At 41.6% G+C, this 17252-nt stretch overlaps 1 protein-coding gene across 1 annotated transcript in view; it reads left to right on the top strand.

Moving 5' to 3' along the window:
- The window catches only part of LOC134366937 (H(+)/Cl(-) exchange transporter 4-like), a 59968-nt gene extending 43035 nt beyond the window's left edge, over nt 1–16933 (top strand). Inside the window, exon 11 of the mRNA XM_063083510.1 lies at nt 16843–16933. Coding sequence (XP_062939580.1) covers nt 16843–16933 — 91 coding nt within the window. The remainder of the gene's footprint in view (nt 1–16842) is intronic.
- The last annotated feature ends 319 nt before the right edge of the window (nt 16934–17252 follow it).

Below are 17252 nucleotides of genomic sequence, written 5' to 3'. Positions count from 1 at the left end.
GTGCCTTTGTAGCACTATGTAGATCTTTCTTGGGTCTTGTTCACCTTTGTATCCCCCCAGTATAAACCGTGCCTAGTGCCCACATGCAGCCTGGTCTCCGGCAGGTTCAAGCGGACCTGGGAACTCTCCTACCACACTCTTCCCAACCAGAAATTCGTTAGGCTTTTTTCCAAACTGGTGGCCGCAGAGATGGTATCTGCCTCCCAGTAACAGGGAGTTTACCTGGGGCCGGAGTCCAGGGTATGGTGGAGTGACAGTCAGCCCGCCTGTACTTCCTTGCCCTCCCGACACTGGCCGGGGACGCCCCCCTCCACCACCCTCGCCAGAGAACCACAGAGGGAGTGGGACCGGAGGCCGGTCCGCAGTCTCTGGAAAGCCCGGCGACAGGCCAAGCAAGTGGGAGAGCTCAGTGATGGCCGAGCAGGGCGGAGCTGCCCGCATCTGGGAAAATGGAGGCAGCACCGGGCGGTGAGTGACCTGGTGGTGCAGGCGGGAGCCGTGTGGGCACCCACCCCCCGAACAGAGCTGTGCCAGGGGTCACTCACAGTGCTGTGCCAGGTCGGGTGCTCGCTCTCTGTCTCTGGTTTGCCGCCTTTCCCAGTTCTCGGCTGCTGCAGCCTCGGGCTGTTCAGACGCGGCGTGGTTCGGGCGCTCCCAGGAATCTTCTTTAATGCCGGCCTGAAACCTCGAATTCTGAATAGGACAGCTGGCCGCCTTCAGCGCAGCCCCGGCCTCCGGGATCCTGGCTGCATCCACAGCAGCCCTGGTGCAGTGTTCCCTGTTTCGAGACTCGCTTTTGCCAGTCACGGGCTTTTTAAGAGGAGGTTTCCAGAACTGCAAGTGCCTGATCTTTTGATACTGTCTCCTGGGTGAAGATAAGGAAACAAAGACCAGGCTTTATAGATATGGGAGGGGTTTGTGTGTGTGTGTGTGTGTGTGTGTGTGTGTGTAGTATACTGGAGTTCTCATCACATTGCAAACACTAACAAGTCACATTTTTTTCAATGCAACATTGGTTTAATCAACATCTTACTGAGCATCTTATGAGCATTTTGGCTGAGAACTGGAGAAAGCTCAAAAAGTGTTTAAAAAAAAAAAAAAGCCGAGGAGCTTGTCATGCACTAAGGAACACGGACGTAATCCAGTTTAAGTGCTGTTACCCAAGGCAGGAGTTCTAGAGGGGAACGTCCTGAACTAGGCTTTCCGGTAGAAAATAAATGTCAGAGGATGACAGCTGGTTAAGTTGAGGGACTGTCGCTAGTGGGTGATCGTCAGCAGCAGAGCCCTTGCCCAGTGCATGAGAGCCCCTTTAGGTGTCCTGCCCGGGTGGACGGAACTGCTCACACCTGCTCTCATCTTCCTTCTGATCAGGGCTTTCCTCGTGGGCTATTACAGGTAAATGCTGCTGGCCTTACAACTATTCCTTTTTCATTATGAATGGATAGTTGGAATCCCAACACTTACAAATGCTCATTTTAAAAAAACTTCCATCTCCTGTTCCTTTGCCCTCTGTTTTACAATGATACTTTCTGAGGGAGAGGTCAGTGAGAGAATTCCTCACCTGCCCTTCACTCCTAGCTGTGGATTCTTGGCATCTGAGTGGTGAGTGGGACTTTGCATCACATATGCATTTATTTATCTATCTGGCTGTCTATTTATTTAATAATTTTATCAGAACTCACATACTGTACAATTCATACCCTTAAAATATACAATTCGGTGATTTTTAGTAGAAAATGAATTGTGCATCCATCTCAACAGTTTTAGAATATTTTAGTATCCCAAAAAGAAACTCCACACCCCTTAGCTATACCACAGCCCTAAGGCAATCACTAATCTACCTTCTGTCTCTTGGGATTTGCCTATTCTGGACACTTTATATAAATGGAATCATACAATATGTGGCCTTTTGTGATTGGTTTCTTTCACTTAGCACAATGTTTTCAAGGTTCATCCATGTTGTAGCAAGTGTCAGTACTTCATTTCTTTTTCTGGCTAAACAATTCTCCGTTGTATGGATAGACCACATTTTGTTGATCATTTCATTAGGTGATGGACATTTGGCTTCTCTTTATTTTTCAAATGAGGATATGGGACGTTAAGAGTTAAAACACTTTGCTCAAGCTTGAAGGGAATCAGTTGCACAGCCAGTCCTACCAGGGCTGCTTACAGGTATCCTATTTCCTGAGGCACCGTGAGCTACCAGGCACTGGGGCAAAGCTGTGCAGAGACGGTGCCATCAAGGGAATTTGGTAGAGGACCCTGCCAGCTGACCCTGACCCCAGAGGACATCAGTGCCCTTCATCAGCAGCTTTGCGGGTCAACAACAATGGGGAGTGGACCTGGGGGCAGTTGGAAATATGCAGCAGCGCCTTCAATATTCAAGATAATTGGAATATTGGAATATCTGGTCAATAAAATACTGAGCATGTGGGGCCAGGTAGTGGGATTTCCATGTTCCATGCTGACGGTGCATTATACATTCACCTACAGAGGTCCACTCTTGCTTGAAAACTCCCAGGCAGGAGTGATATTGCAAGTATTTTAGAGCTGCTGCCAGATATTAACCCTTTAGTTATGAGTTGAGAGGAGATAAGTGGGGTTCTAGAAGTAACACAAGGGCAACGGAGACATTTCAGGGTGTCCAGCTCAGCAGCTATAAACCAACTGGTCTAGAAATATTTACTACTTTTCCATCTGGGCAGTGGCTCTCCAACAGGGGCATTTTTGCCTCCCATCCTCAGACATTTGACATTTGGCAAGGCCTAGAGACATTTTTGATTGTCACAATGAGGGGGGCATGAGGGTGGTGGTGGGATTGGAGCTACTGGCATCTAGCGGGTAGAGGCCTGGGATGCAGCTTTATGTTCTACAGTGCATAAAACAGGTCCCCCACGACAAAGAATTATCCAGCCTTAAATGTCACTAGTGCCAACGAGGAGAAACCCTGAGTAAAGCCTTCGTGGGGCATGGAGGAGCAGAGGGAGACCTGGAGACCCAGACTGGGACTCATATGGCTGCTACTGCACAGGAGGGGGACTCACTGAGGACTCCTTCCTGCCCTTATATAGTGGCCCCTCCCAGTGACAAAGCCACCTCTCCTTGTCATCCCTTGAAATTAATTAGAATCATCAGAGCTAGAAGGAAAGTGATCTGACCCCAGGAGGAAACCTCCTTTTCTTACCTGGGCCGCCAAGCCTCTGACATGGATAAGACGGGCTCACTGAAGCTTCTGTGACTGTAGAAGCAGGGTGATTTGGCAAAGCAGTGGGTAATAGTGCCCTTGAGGAAATGTTTACCTTTAATCAAGTGAATGCAATGGGCCTTTGTTATGGCAGTCGACCCCCAAGCTCCTAAGACAAATCAGGATGGAAAGAAGGGGTTCCAGGAGCTGCCAGCTGGACCAGTACCATTCCTGTGTTGGGAGCCCTTGTTGGGTTCTGATCCCATCAGCCAGGGTGATACTTACACATGGCTTTTCCCGGAGAACCCAGCATCGTGTGCAAGGAAGAGAGAGGATGTTTGTTTCCTTTGGGTGTCTTGATTCAGGATTGAACCAGCACAAGCCAGGTGGACCTACATCAGTTCCATACACCTTGTTATCAATTTTAGAATTCCACATGGTGTAGGAAGGAAAGCATTCAGAGGGGATTACTTTACTACAACTGTTCAGTGGAGAGGAACTTGAAGGATTGTTATGGACTGAAACATGGCCCCATCCAAATTTCTGTGCTGAAGCCCTAACCCCCAATGTGACTGTATTTGGAGATAGGGCCTTTAAGGAGGTAATTAAGGTTAAATGAGGTCAGAAGGGTGGGGCCCTCATCCTATAGAACTGGTGTCCTTATAAGAAGAGGAAGAGACATCAGGGACATATACTCACAGAGGAAAGGCCATGTGAGCACTCAGGGAGAAGGTGGCCATCTGCAAACCAAGGAGATGTCTCAGGAGAAACCAGCCCTGCCCACACACTGATCTTGGACTTCCAGCCTCCAGAACTATGAGAAGAAAATAGCTGTTGTTTAAGCCCCCCAGTCTGTGGTATTTTGTTAAGGCAGCCCAAGCCAACCAATACAAGGACTTGGCAGATTTAGAAGAGCAGCATCTTGTTTTATGGGGCATCTTTAATTTTACTGCACTTTGATAAGTTTCCCAGAAGTATTTAAAGTAGTACACGAACATGGTGAAAGTCGAGTGGTCCTAAACAGCTTGAGTGAACAACAGTTCCAGCTGTATCCCTCGTCACCACCCCGCCTCTCCTTTCAGGCAACCACTTTTCCCCCCAAGGTTCTGTTTTTGTTTGTTTGCTTGTTTCTTTTAATTAATAGACTATTTTTAGAGAAGTTTTAGGTTTACAGAAAAATTGAGCAAAAAGTACAGAGTTGCCATATACCCCCTCCTCGTCCCTCCCGTTTTCCCTATTGTTAACATCTTGCATTAGTGTGTTCTATTTGTTGCTGGAGCAATACTGATACATGCTTATGAACTGAAGTCCATAGTTTACATTAGGGTACACTCTCTGTATTGTACATTTCTATGGATTTTGACAAATGCATAATGTCATGTATCCACCATGATAGTGTCATATGGAATAGGTTCACTGCCCCGTATGCATCTCTCTCACTCTCCTCCCACCTCCTGGAAAACAAAGATCTTTTCACTGTCTCCATAGTTTTGCCTTTTCCAGAGTGTCACATACTTGGAATCAGACAGTATGTAGCTTTTTCACACTGGCTTCTTTCATTTAGCCGTAGGCATTTAAGGTTCTTCTGTGTCTTTTTGTGACTTGAGAGCTCGTTTCTTTTTATTGATGAGTAGTATTCCATTGTATGGATGTACCACGGTTTATTCATTCACCTATTGAAAGACATGTTGCTTGCTTCCAAGTTTTGGCAATTAGGAATGAAGCATGAAACATACATCCTCTAAGGATAAGGGTATTCTTTTACAAAATCATCAAACCGTAAATATTTAACAATAATTCAATATATCATTCAATATCCAGTCCATATTCAAATTTCAATCCAGAATCCCATCAAGGTTCACACATTGTATTTGGTTGTTTTTCCTCTTTGGTCTTTTGTCTAGAACAGTTCCCTGCCTTGTTTGTTTGTTTGTTTGTTTTTTATGGCATGGATTTCCTTTGACAAGTCCAGACCAGTAGTTTCACATTTTAGATTTACCTGATTCCTTCCTCATGATTCAATTTAGTTTCAGTAGTGTTTGGCAGCATTCCAACACAGGTGATGCTGTAAAATCACCTTTTCTGACTTGGTTGATGTTAAGCTCATCACCTGGATGAAGTGGTGATGATCAGAGTCTTCTGTTGTAAAGGGACATTGTGATCCTTGCACATAATCAGTAGAACAGTACTTGAGACCATGTGAATTTTCTGTTTTCAAGCAACATTTACCCAATGGCTTTGCTATCCATTGATAATTATTGACTAAACTAATTATTACATTGGGGCTTGCAAAATGCTGACTATCTAATTCTATTCTGCTTCCTAGATTTATCAAGTGTTCCTCTCCAGTGTTTTGTTTGTTTGTTTTCATCACTATAGAGTCATGACATTTTCTTTCCGTGTTTTTGTAATCCATGTCATCATTATTATTTTTGTTTAGAATGCTTTTAAAGGCCCCTTTTGCTATTTTTCTCTTTCCTGAAGATGTTCCTGTGAGATGGAGGGAAAGGGGCATATTTGCTGTCTCCCCGGGTGTGATAGATGGGGAAACTAACGCAAGAAATAAATGACATTTTTCAAGGATGTTTAAGGTGCAGTGTGGTCAGAGATAAAAAAGTTAGAATTCTGGTCTGATAGTTTCACTGATCAGTGTCCATTTCACCAAATGTAACTGATTTGAATACCTGCATGCCCTCTTCTTATTCACTATCTATTAGTAAGAGATGTGTTTGGCTAATTTGGCTTTAATTAAATAAACAGCAGTGTATTACAGTGGTGTTTTCTGATTGTTGTTGTTTTTGGTATGGCATCATTATACATAAACACAGAGTAGAAACCTGTTATTTTAATAGCTATACATTATTCCCGTGTGAGACTGCCATAGTTTTCTTCCCATTTCCCTCTTCTTGGGTAAGATGGAGATATAGTGATCAGTATTTTGTAAACTTATTTGGCAATGGAACTTTTTTCGCAAAGAAGTCGTGCATGTCCCCTTCTTTCAAACCTTCCGTTTTACCCAGAGGGCATGATTTATTCCCACAGGTGGTCATCTAAGTATTCAATAAAATGATGAAGTGAGGGTTTCTGTGAACAGTTGTGCAGATGTTCACTGCACAATCCAAGGGGCACTCTTTTAGTCCGTTTCCTTTTTTTTTTTTTTTATTTATTTTTTTTTTAAATTTTATTTTGTCGATATACATTGTAGCTGATTAATGCTCCCCATCACCAAAACCTCCCTCCCTTCTCCCTCCCCCCTCCCCCCAACCATGTCCTTTCTGTTTGTTTGTTGTATCAACTTCAAATAATTGTGGTTGTTATATCTTCTTCCCCCCCCCCCCGGTTTGTGTGTGTATGTGTGTATGTGTGTGTGTGAATTTATATATTAATTTTTAGCTCCCACCAATAAGTGAGAACATGTGGTATTTCTCTTTCTGTGCCTGACTTGTTTCACTTAATATAATTCTCTCGAGGTCCATCCATGTTGTTGCAAATGGCAGTATTTCATTCGTTTTTATAGCTGAGTAGTATTCCATTGTGTAGATGTACCACATTTTCCGTATCCACTCATCTGATGATGGGCATTTGGGCTGGTTCCAACTCTTGGCTATTGTAAAGAGTGCTGCGATAAACATTGGGGAACAGGTATACCTTCGACTTGATGATTTCCATTCCTCTGGGTATATTCCCAACAGTGGGATGGCTGGGTCGTATGGTAGATCTATCTGCAATTGTTTAAGGAACCTCCATACCATTTTCCATAGAGGCTGCACCATTTTGCAGTCCCACCAACAATGCATGAGAGTTCCTTTTTCTCCGCAGCCTCGCCAGCATTTATCGTTCATAGTCTTTTGGATTTTAGCCATCCTAACTGGGGTTAGATGGTATCTCAATGTGGTTTTGATTTGCATTTCCCGGATGCTGAGTGATGTTGAGCATTTTTTCATATGTCTGCTGGCCATTTGGATATCTTCCTTAGAGAAATGCCTCCTTAGCTCTTTTGCCCATTTTTTAATTGGGTTGCTTGTTTTCTTCTTGTAAAGTTGTTTGAGTTCCTTATATATTCTGGATATTAATCCTTTGTCAGATGTATATTTTGCAAATATTTTCTCCCACTCTGTTGGTTGTCTTTTAACTCTTTTAATTGTTTCTTTTGCTGTGCAGAAGCTGTTTAGTTTGATATAATCCCATTTGTTTATTTTTCCTTTGGTTGCCCGTGCTTTTGGGGTCGTATTCATGAAGTCTGTGCCCAGTCCTATTTCCTGAAGTGTTTCCCCTATGTTTTCTTTAAGAAGTTTTATTGTCTCAGGGTGTATATTTAAATCCTTAATCCATTTTGAGTTGATTTTAGTATACGGTGAGAGGTATGGATCTAGTTTCATTCTCCTGCATATCGATATCCAGTTATCCCAGCACCACTTGCTGAAGAGGCAGTCCCTTCCCCAGTGAATAGGCTTGGTGCCTTTGTCAAAGATCAGATGGAAGTAAGTGTGTGGGTTGATTTCTGGATTCTCTATTCTATTCCATTGGTCAGTGTGTCTGTTTTTATGCCAGTACCATACTGTTTTGGTTATTATAGCTTTGTAGTATAGCTTAAAGTCAGGTAGTGTTATGCCTCCAGCTTTATTTTTTTTGCTGAGCATTGCTTTGGCTATTCGTGGTCTTTTATTGTTCCATATAAATGTCTGAATAGTTTTTTCCATTTCTGAGAAAAATGTCTTTGGAATTTTGATGGGGATTGCATTGAATTTGTATATCACTTTGGGTAGTATGGACATTTTCACTATGTTGATTCTTCCAATCCAAGAGCATGGAATATCTTTCCATCTTCTTGTATCCTCTCTAATTTCTCTCAGCAGTGGTTTGTAGTTCTCATGATAGAGATTTTTCACCTCCTTGGTTAACTCAATTCCTAAGTATTTTATTTTTTTGGTGGCTATTGTAAATGGGCAGGCTTTCTTGATTTCTCCTTCTGCATGTTCACTATTGGAGAAAAGAAATGCTACTGATTTTTGTGTGTTGATTTTGTATCCTGCTACTGTGCTGAAATCATTTATCAATTCCAAGAGTTTTTTTGTAGAGGTTTTAGGCTGTTCGATATATAGGATCATGTCATCTGCAAACAGGGACAGTTTGACTTCATCTTTTCCAATCTGGATGCCCTTTATTTCCTTCTCTTCTCTGATTGCTCTGGCTAGTACTTCCAACACTATGTTGAATAGGAGTGGTGAGAGTGGGCATCCTTGTCTAGTGCCTGTTCTTAAAGGAAAAGCTTTCAGCTTTTCCCCATTCAGGATGATATTGGCAGTGGGTTTGGCATATATGGCTTTAATTATGTTGAGATACTTTCCCTCTATACCTAACTTATAGAGGGTCTTTGTCATGAATGAGTGCTGAACTTTATCAAATGCTTTTTCAGCATCTATAGAGATGATCATATGGTCCTTGTGTTTGAGTTTATTAATATGGTGTATCACATTTATTGATTTGCGTATGTTGAACCAACCTTGCATCCCTGGGATGAATCCCACTTGATTGTGATGAATAATTTTTCGTATGTGTTGCTGTATTCTGTTTGCTAGTATTTTAGTGAGGATTTTTGCATCTATATTCATCAAGGATATCGGCCTGTAGTTTTCTTTTTTGGTTATATCTTTACCTGGTTTTGGTATCAGGATGATGTTTGCTTCATAGAATGAGTTTGGGAGATTTGCGTCCGTTTCAATCTTTTGGAATAGTTTGTAAAGAATCGGTGTCAATTCCTCTTTGAATGTTTGGTAAAATTCTGCTGTCAATCCATCTGGTCCTGGGCTTTTCTTTGTTGGGAGCCTTCTGATAACAGCTTCAATCTCCTTTATTGTTATTGGTCTGTTCAAATTTTCTTTTTTTTTTTTTTATAGAAATGTGATATTCATTTATTCGTTCAACAATATTGATTTTTTTTTTTTTTTATTAAATTTTTTTTTTTTTTTAAATTTTATTTTGTCGATATACATTGTAGCTGATTAATGCTCCCCATCACCAAAACCTCCCTCCCTTCTCCCTCCCCCCCCTCCCCCCCAACAATGTCCTTTCTGTTTGCTTGTTGTATCAACTTCAAGTAATTGTGGTTGTTATATCTTCTTCCCTCCACCCCCCGATTTGTGTGTGTGTGTGTGTATGTGTGTGTGTGAATTTATATATTAATGTTTAGCTCCCTCCAATAAGTGAGAACATGTGGTATTTCTCTTTCTGTGCCTGACTTGTTTCACTTAATATAATTCTCTCAAGGTCCATCCATGTTGTTGCAAATGGCAGTATTTCATTCGTTTTTATAGCTGAGTAGTATTCCATTGTGTAGATGTACCACATTTTCCGTATCCACTCATCTGATGATGGGCATTTGGGCTGGTTCCAACTCTTGGCTATTGTAAAGAGTGCTGCGATGAACATTGGGGAACAGGTATACCTTCGACTTGATGATTTCCATTCCTCTGGGTATATTCCCAACAGTGGGATGGCTGGGTCGTATGGTAGATCTATTTGCAATTGTTTAAGGAACCTCCATACCATTTTCCATAGAGGCTGCACCATTTTGCAGTCCCACCAACAATGTATGAGAGTTCCTTTTTCTCCGCAGCCTCGCCAGCATTTATCGTTCATAGTCTTTTGGATTTTAGCCATCCTAACTGGGGTTAGATGGTATCTCAATGTGGTTTTGATTTGCATTTCCCGGATGCTGAGTGATGTTGAGCATTTTTTCATATGTCTGTTGGCCATTTGGATATCTTCCTTAGAGAAATGCCTACTTAGCTCTTTTGCCCATTTTTTAATTGGGTTGCTTGTTTTCTTCTTGTAAAGTTGTTTGAGTTCCTTATATATTCTGGATATTAATCCTTTGTCAGATGTATATTTTGCAAATATTTTCTCCCACTCTGTTGGTTGTCTTTTAACTCTTTTAATTGTTTCTTTTGCTGTGCAGAAGCTGTTTAGTTTGATATAATCCCATTTGTTTATTTTTCCTTTGGTTGCCCATGCTTTTGGGGTCGTATTCATGAAGTCTGTGCCCAGTCCTATTTCCTGAAGTGTTTCCCCTATGTTTTCTTTAAGAAGTTTTATTGTCTCAGGGTGTATATTTAAATCCTTAATCCATTTTGAGTTGATTTTAGTATACGGTGAGAGGTATGGATCTAGTTTCATTCTCCTGCATATCGATATCCAGTTATCCCAGCACCACTTGCTGAAGAGGCAGTCCCTTCCCCAGTGAATAGGCTTGGTGCCTTTGTCAAAGATCAGATGGCAGTAAGTGTGTGGGTTGATTTCTGGATTCTCTATTCTATTCCATTGGTCAGTGTGTCTGTTTTTATGCCAGTACCATACTGTTTTGGTTATTATAGCTTTGTAGTATAGCTTAAAGTCAGGTAGTGTTATGCCTCCAGCTTTATTTTTTTTGCTGAGCATTGCTTTGGCTATTCGTGGTCTTTTATTGTTCCATATAAATGTCTGAATAGTTTTTTCCATTTCTGAGAAAAATGTCTTTGGAATTTTGATGGGGATTGCATTGAATTTGTATATCACTTTGGGTAGTATGGACATTTTCACTATGTTGATTCTTCCAATCCAAGAGCATGGAATATCTTTCCATCTTCTTGTATCCTCTCTAATTTCTCTCAGCAGTGGTTTGTAGTTCTCATTATAGAGATTTTTCACCTCCTTGGTTAACTCAATTCCTAAGTATTTTATTTTTTTGGTGGCTATTGTAAATGGGCAGGCTTTCTTGATTTCTCTTTCTGCATGTTCACTATTGGAGAAAAGAAATGCTACTGATTTTTGTGTGTTGATTTTGTATCCTGCTACTGTGCTGAAATCATTTATCAATTCCAAGAGTTTTTTTGTAGAGGTTTTAGGCTGTTCGATATATAGGATCATGTCATCTGCAAACAGGGACAGTTTGACTTCATCTTTTCCAATCTGGATGCCCTTTATTTCCTTCTCTTCTCTGATTGCTCTGGCTAGTACTTCCAACACTATGTTGAATAGGAGTGGTGAGAGTGGGCATCCTTGTCTAGTGCCTGTTCTTAAAGGAAAAGCTTTCAGCTTTTCCCCATTCAGGATGATATTGGCAGTGGGTTTGTCATATATGGCTTTAATTATGTTGAGATACTTTCCCTCTATACCTAACTTATAGAGGGTCTTTGTCATGAATGAGTGCTGAACTTTATCAAATGCTTTTTCAGCATCTATAGAGATGATCATATGGTCCTGGTGTTTGAGTTTATTAATATGGTGTATCACATTTATTGATTTGCGTATGTTGAACCAACCTTGCATCCCTGGGATGAATCCCACTTGATCATGATGAATAATTTTTCGTATGTGTTGCTGTATTCTGTTTGCTAGTATTTTAGTGAGGATTTTTGCATCTATATTCATCAAGGATATCGGCCTGTAGTTTTCTTTTTTGGTTATATCTTTACCTGGTTTTGGTATCAGGATGATGTTTGCTTCATAGAATGAGTTTGGGAGATTTGCGTCCGTTTCAATCTTTTGGAATAGTTTGTAAAGAATCGGTGTCAATTCCTCTTTGAATGTTTGGTAAAATTCTGCTGTGAATCCATCTGGTCCTGGGCTTTTCTTTGTTGGGAGCCTTCTGATAACAGCTTCAATCTCCTTTATTGTTATTGGTCTGTTCAAATTTTCTACGTCTTCACGGTTCAGTTTTGGGAGCTTGTGTGTGTCCAGAAATTTATCCATTTCCTCCAGATTTTCAAATTTGTTGGCGTATAGTTGTTTATAGTAGTCTCGAATGATTCCTTGTATTTCAGATGAATCAGTTGTAATATCGCCTTTTTCATTCCTAATTTTTGTTATTTGAGTCTTCTCTCTTCTTTTTTTTGTTAGCCATGCTAATGGTTTGTCAATTTTATTTATCTTTTCAAAAAACCAACTTTTTGATTCGTTGATCTTTTGAATTGTTTTTTGGTTTTCAATTTCATTTAGTTCTGCTCTGATCTTAATGATTTCTCTCCGTCTGCTAACTTTAGGATTGGATTGTTCTTGTTTTTCTAGTTCTTTAAGGTGAAGTGTTAGGTTGTTCACTTGCCATCTTTCCATTCTTCTGAAGTGAGCATTTAATGCAATAAATTTTCCCCTCAATACTGCTTTTGCAGTATCCCACAGGTTTTGGTATGATGTATCATTGTTTTCATTAGTTTCAATAAACTTTTTGATTTCCTGCTTGATTTCTTCTTGGACCCATATGTCATTAAGTAGAATGCTGTTTAATTTCCATGTGTTTGTATAGTTTCCAGAGTTTCGCTTGTTATTAATTTCTAGTTTTAATCCATTGTGGTCTGAGAAGATACATGGGATAATTCCAATTTTTTTGAATTTATTGAGACTTGATTTGTGACCTAATATGTGATCTATCTTGGAGAATGATCCATGTGCTGATGAGAAGAATGAATATTCTGAGGTTGTTGGGTGGAATGTTCTGTAGATATCTGCCAATTCCAATTGGTCTAGAGTCTTGTTTAGATCTTGTGTTTCTCTACTGATTCTTTGCCTAGATGATCTGTCTAATATTGACAGTGGAGTGTTCAGGTCCCCTGCTATTATGGTATTAGTGTCTATTTCCTTCTTTAGGTCTAATAGAGTTTGTTTTATAAATCTGGCTGCTCCAACATTGGGTGCGTACATATTTATGATTGTTATGTCTTCTTGATGGATCAGTCCTTTTATCATTAAGTAGTGTCCCTCATTGTCTCTTTTTATGGTTTTTAGTTTAAAGTCTATTTTGTCAGATATAAGAATAGCCACTCCAGCTCGTTTTTCTTTTCTGTTTGCATGGTAAATCTTTTTCCATCCTTTCACTCTTAGTCTGTGTGAATCTTTATGGGTGAGGTGGGTCTCTTGTAGGCAGCATATAGTTGGGTCCTGCTTTTTGATCCAGTCAGCCAGTCTGTGTCTTTTAATTGGGGAATTTAAGCCTTTAACATTAAGAGTTGTTATTGAAAGGTGTTGATTTATTCTTAGCATTTTATTGGTTGTTTGGTTGTCTTAGGTGTCTTTTGTTCCTTGCTTTCTGATTTACTGTTTGGTTTCTTTGTTTGTTGGTTCCTTAGGTTGTAGATAGTGTTTTTGTTAGCTTGTTTTCTCTTCATGAATGCCATTTTTATTGTACTAGCGGGTTTAGATTTTTCTTAGGTTTTTGTGGCAGTGGTAGTTATTTTTCAGGAACCAAACCCAGTACTCCCTTGAGGATTTCTTGTAAGGGTGGTCTTGTGGTAGTGAACTCCCGCAGTTTTTGTTTGTCTGAGAAATATACTATTTGCCCCTCATTTCGGAAGGATAGCCTTGCAGGGTAGAGTATTCTTGGTTGGCAATCTTTGTCTTTTAGTATTTTGAAAATATCATCCCATTCCTTTCTAGCTTTTAGGGTTTGTGATGAAAAGTCTGATGTTAACCTGATTGGGGCTCCCTTATAGGTGATTTGACGCTTCTCTCTTGCAGCTTTTAAGATTCTCTCTTTGTCTCTGAGTTTTGCCAATTTGACTATGACATGTCTTGGAGAAGGCCTTTTTGGGTTGAATACGTTTGGAGATCGTTGAGCTTCCTGGATCTGAAGATCTGTGATTTTTCCTATACCTGGGAAGTTTTCTGCCACTATTTTGTTGAATATGTTTTCAATGGAATCTCCATTTTCCTCCCCTTCTGGAATACCCATGACTCGGATATTTGAGCGCTTGAGGTTGTCTGATATCTCTCTCAGATTTTCTTCCATGTTCTTGATTCTTTTTTCTTTCTTTTTGTCTGCTTGTGTTATTTCAAACAGCCCATCTTCAAGTTCAGAGGTTCTCTCTTCAACTTCGACAAGCCTGCTGGTTAAACTCTCCGTTGTGTTTTTTATTTCGTTGAATAACTTCTTCAGTTCAGCAAGTTCTGCTACATTTTTTTTCAGGACATTGATTTCCTTGTATATTTCCTCTTTCAGATCCTGTATACTTTTCCTCATTTCATCATGATGTCTAGCTGAGTTTTCTTGTATCTCATTCAGTTTCTTTAGAATTATCACTCGAAATTCCTTGTCAGTTATTTCAAGGGCTTCTTGTTCTATAGGATCTAGAGTATGAGATTTATTAACTTTTGGTGGTGTACTTTCTTGATTTTTTGTATTTCTGGTGTCTTTTTTTTGGTGTTTATTCATTGTGGCAGGGGGTTTCACAGTCCACCGGTTTAAGACTAATGACTAACTAGGATGTTGCTGTTGTTGCCAATTTGGTATGGCTCCCGCCGTGACTGCTCAGTTGGCCTCTAGTGTCTTGTGTGTGTGGTTGCCTCGGGTCTTGGGCTTCTCCGGGGATCCACCTTTCTGGTCAGCTTGTACTCTGCTGGGCTGGTGGATCACGTACCACAGGGTGTGTGATCTCTGTTGAGCTTTCACTTTCTGTACAGGACTTCTCCCCGTTCCGTGTGCTCTGGCCCAGGCTGTTAGATCGTGCAGTGGCGACCCCACCGGGTGTGTGGTTTCTGTCGAGTCTCCGCCTCCCTGGCCGCACGTCTCCCCCCTCTGTGCACACTGTGCTGGGTTGGGGCGTGTCTACTGCACCCCTCGTCTATCAGCTGGGCCTTCAAGACCCTGCTCAGCACCGCCTCGCCCAGGAAGTCTACCAGGTTTCTGCTAGGCACAGACGACCGGTCTCTCTGGGTGCCTTTGTAACACTGTGTAGATCTTTCTCGGGTCTTGTTCACCTTTGTATCCCCCCGGTATAAACCGAGTCTAGTGCCCGCCTGCAGCCTGCTCTCCGGCAGGTTCAAGCGGACCTGGGAACTCTCCTACCACACTATTCCCAACCAGAAATTCGTTAGGCTTTTTTCCAAACTGGTGGTCGCAGAGATGGTATCTGCCTCCCAGTAACAGGAAGTTTACCGGGGCCGGAGTCCAGGGTGTGGTGGAGTGACAGTCGGCCCGCCCGTACTTCCTAGCCCTCCCAAAACTGGTCGGGACGCCCCACACCCCCAGCCCTGCCAGAGAACCGTGGAGGGAGTGGGAGAGGAAGCCGCCCGCAGGGTCCGGAAAGCCCTGTGCCAGGCCAAGCAAATGGGCTCAGTGATGGCCGAGCAGGGCGGAGCTGCCCGCACCTGGGAAAATGGAGGCAGCACCGGGGCAGTGAGTGGCCTGGTGGTGCAGTCGGGGAGCCGCGTGGGCAACCACCCCCCGAACAGAGCTGTGCCAGGGATCACTCACAGTGCTGTGCCAGGTCGGGCGCTCGCTCTCTTTTAGTCCGTTTCTGTTGCTTATGACAGAAATACCCGAGACTGAATAATTTATAAAAGAAACAATATTTATTGCTTACCATTTGGGAGGCTGGGAAGTCCAAAGTCCAGGGAACACATCTGGTGAGGACATTGTTCTTGGTGGTGACTCTACTGCAAAGCAAGATATGACATGGTGGATATGGCAGGAGTAAGAGAGAGACTAAGCTCCTCACTGGCTCTCCTTTTAAAGCCGTCAGGACCATGCCGATGATCATCCTTAAACGATCAACAGATTAATACATTCACTAGGGCATGGTCCTCACAATCTAATCACCTCCCAAAGGTCCCATCTTTCAATGACCATAATAGGATTTCCTACCCTCTTAACACTGTCACAATGAGGATTAAGTTTCTAATACATGGGACTTTGTGGGACACAAATCAATCCACAGGAAGCACTGTTTACACTGTAGTATTTGTGAACAGTGTTTCTTGGAGTTCTGTAATGTATAGTCTAGGAGGACCTATGCAAAGAACCTTGATAAGGGGCATTGATGTTTGTTTTTTGGGTTTTTTTGGCAGCTCGCCAGAATGGGAATCCAAACCCTTGACTGACCTTGCTGTTATTACATATATATATATTTTTGGATGTTAACTTTTTTTTTTTTTTGGTTGCTGGCCAGTATGGGGATCTGAACCCTTGACCTTGGACCTTGTTTTTATAAGTTGAAAACAATGGAATTTTGAAAGGGGAGGCAATTTAATCTACAGATATGGTCAGAGAGGAATGTCAAACTTTACCCCTCCAGTAAGATAGGATCAAAAATAGAATCAATTTTTATCTTATATTTAAAATTCTTTATACTTAAAATACCTTATGCTTGAAATTTCTGTGGTGTGATCGAGTTTCTGACAATGGCTTTTGTAAGCCCTTTTTTAATTGACTATAGTCTTGAAATTTAAGAGAGTATTTTAGTCATTGTAGGTTTGCTGCCATAATAAACAAGCTTGCAATCTCAGTGGCTTAAAATAATAAAGGTTTATTTTTCATACACATCTCATCCAGTGTGGGATACAGCGGGCGTGGGCTGTAGACCACACAGTCATTCAGGGATCCAGGTCTTTGAATCTGGTGGCTCCCATGTCAGTCTTCTGTTACTCAGAGTCCTTCACTAGCTCCTCTGCCTCTGACTGCCAGATGAGGAGAGAGAGTGGGGAAATGTGCAGAGACCTGGGAGTGGTGTCTGTCATCTAAAGCAACAGGCCATCGGCCAGAGCTCACTGCATTGGGCTGCCCAACTGCAAAGGAGGCTCGGAAACATTGTCTATCACTGCACCCAGGTGGAAAGGCACTGGGGTTTAGGGACAGGGTTGAGTCAATATTGCAAGGCTGACCTTTTTTCTCTATTTTGTTTCTTCTGCAGAAGATTTCTGGGCATCATCACAAAAAAGGACGTGCTGAGACATATGGCCCAGATGGCAAACCGGGACCCCGAATCCATCATGTTTAATTAGCAACAAGGTGGCAATTATTTTGAGAAAAACACTGACTGTATTATTTTAAAATAAATAAATAAATGATACATTATTATCCCAGGAAAAGATCGTGCATGCACTGGGGGCAGCTGAAACAAAAGCTTTATTTGAAAGGAGGGCAAGAAGGATGAATCCTTTTTTAAAAACAAAACAGTGAGTAGGTATTTTATAGCTTTAACCCTGTATGCATTTCAAGCTGTGTTTCTTAATGAGTTTACTAACTGCTGTGGGGGCATGTGGGTGGGTGTAACTGATGTGGTTTGTACAAGGACATGGAACACCAATGCCAAACCGAGAA

Source organism: Cynocephalus volans, chromosome X, assembly GCF_027409185.1.
Source record: "Cynocephalus volans isolate mCynVol1 chromosome X, mCynVol1.pri, whole genome shotgun sequence".
NCBI lineage: Eukaryota > Metazoa > Chordata > Mammalia > Dermoptera > Cynocephalidae > Cynocephalus > Cynocephalus volans.
Note: the sequence above shows the minus strand (reverse complement) of the source record. Positions and strands in the feature narration are given on the sequence as shown.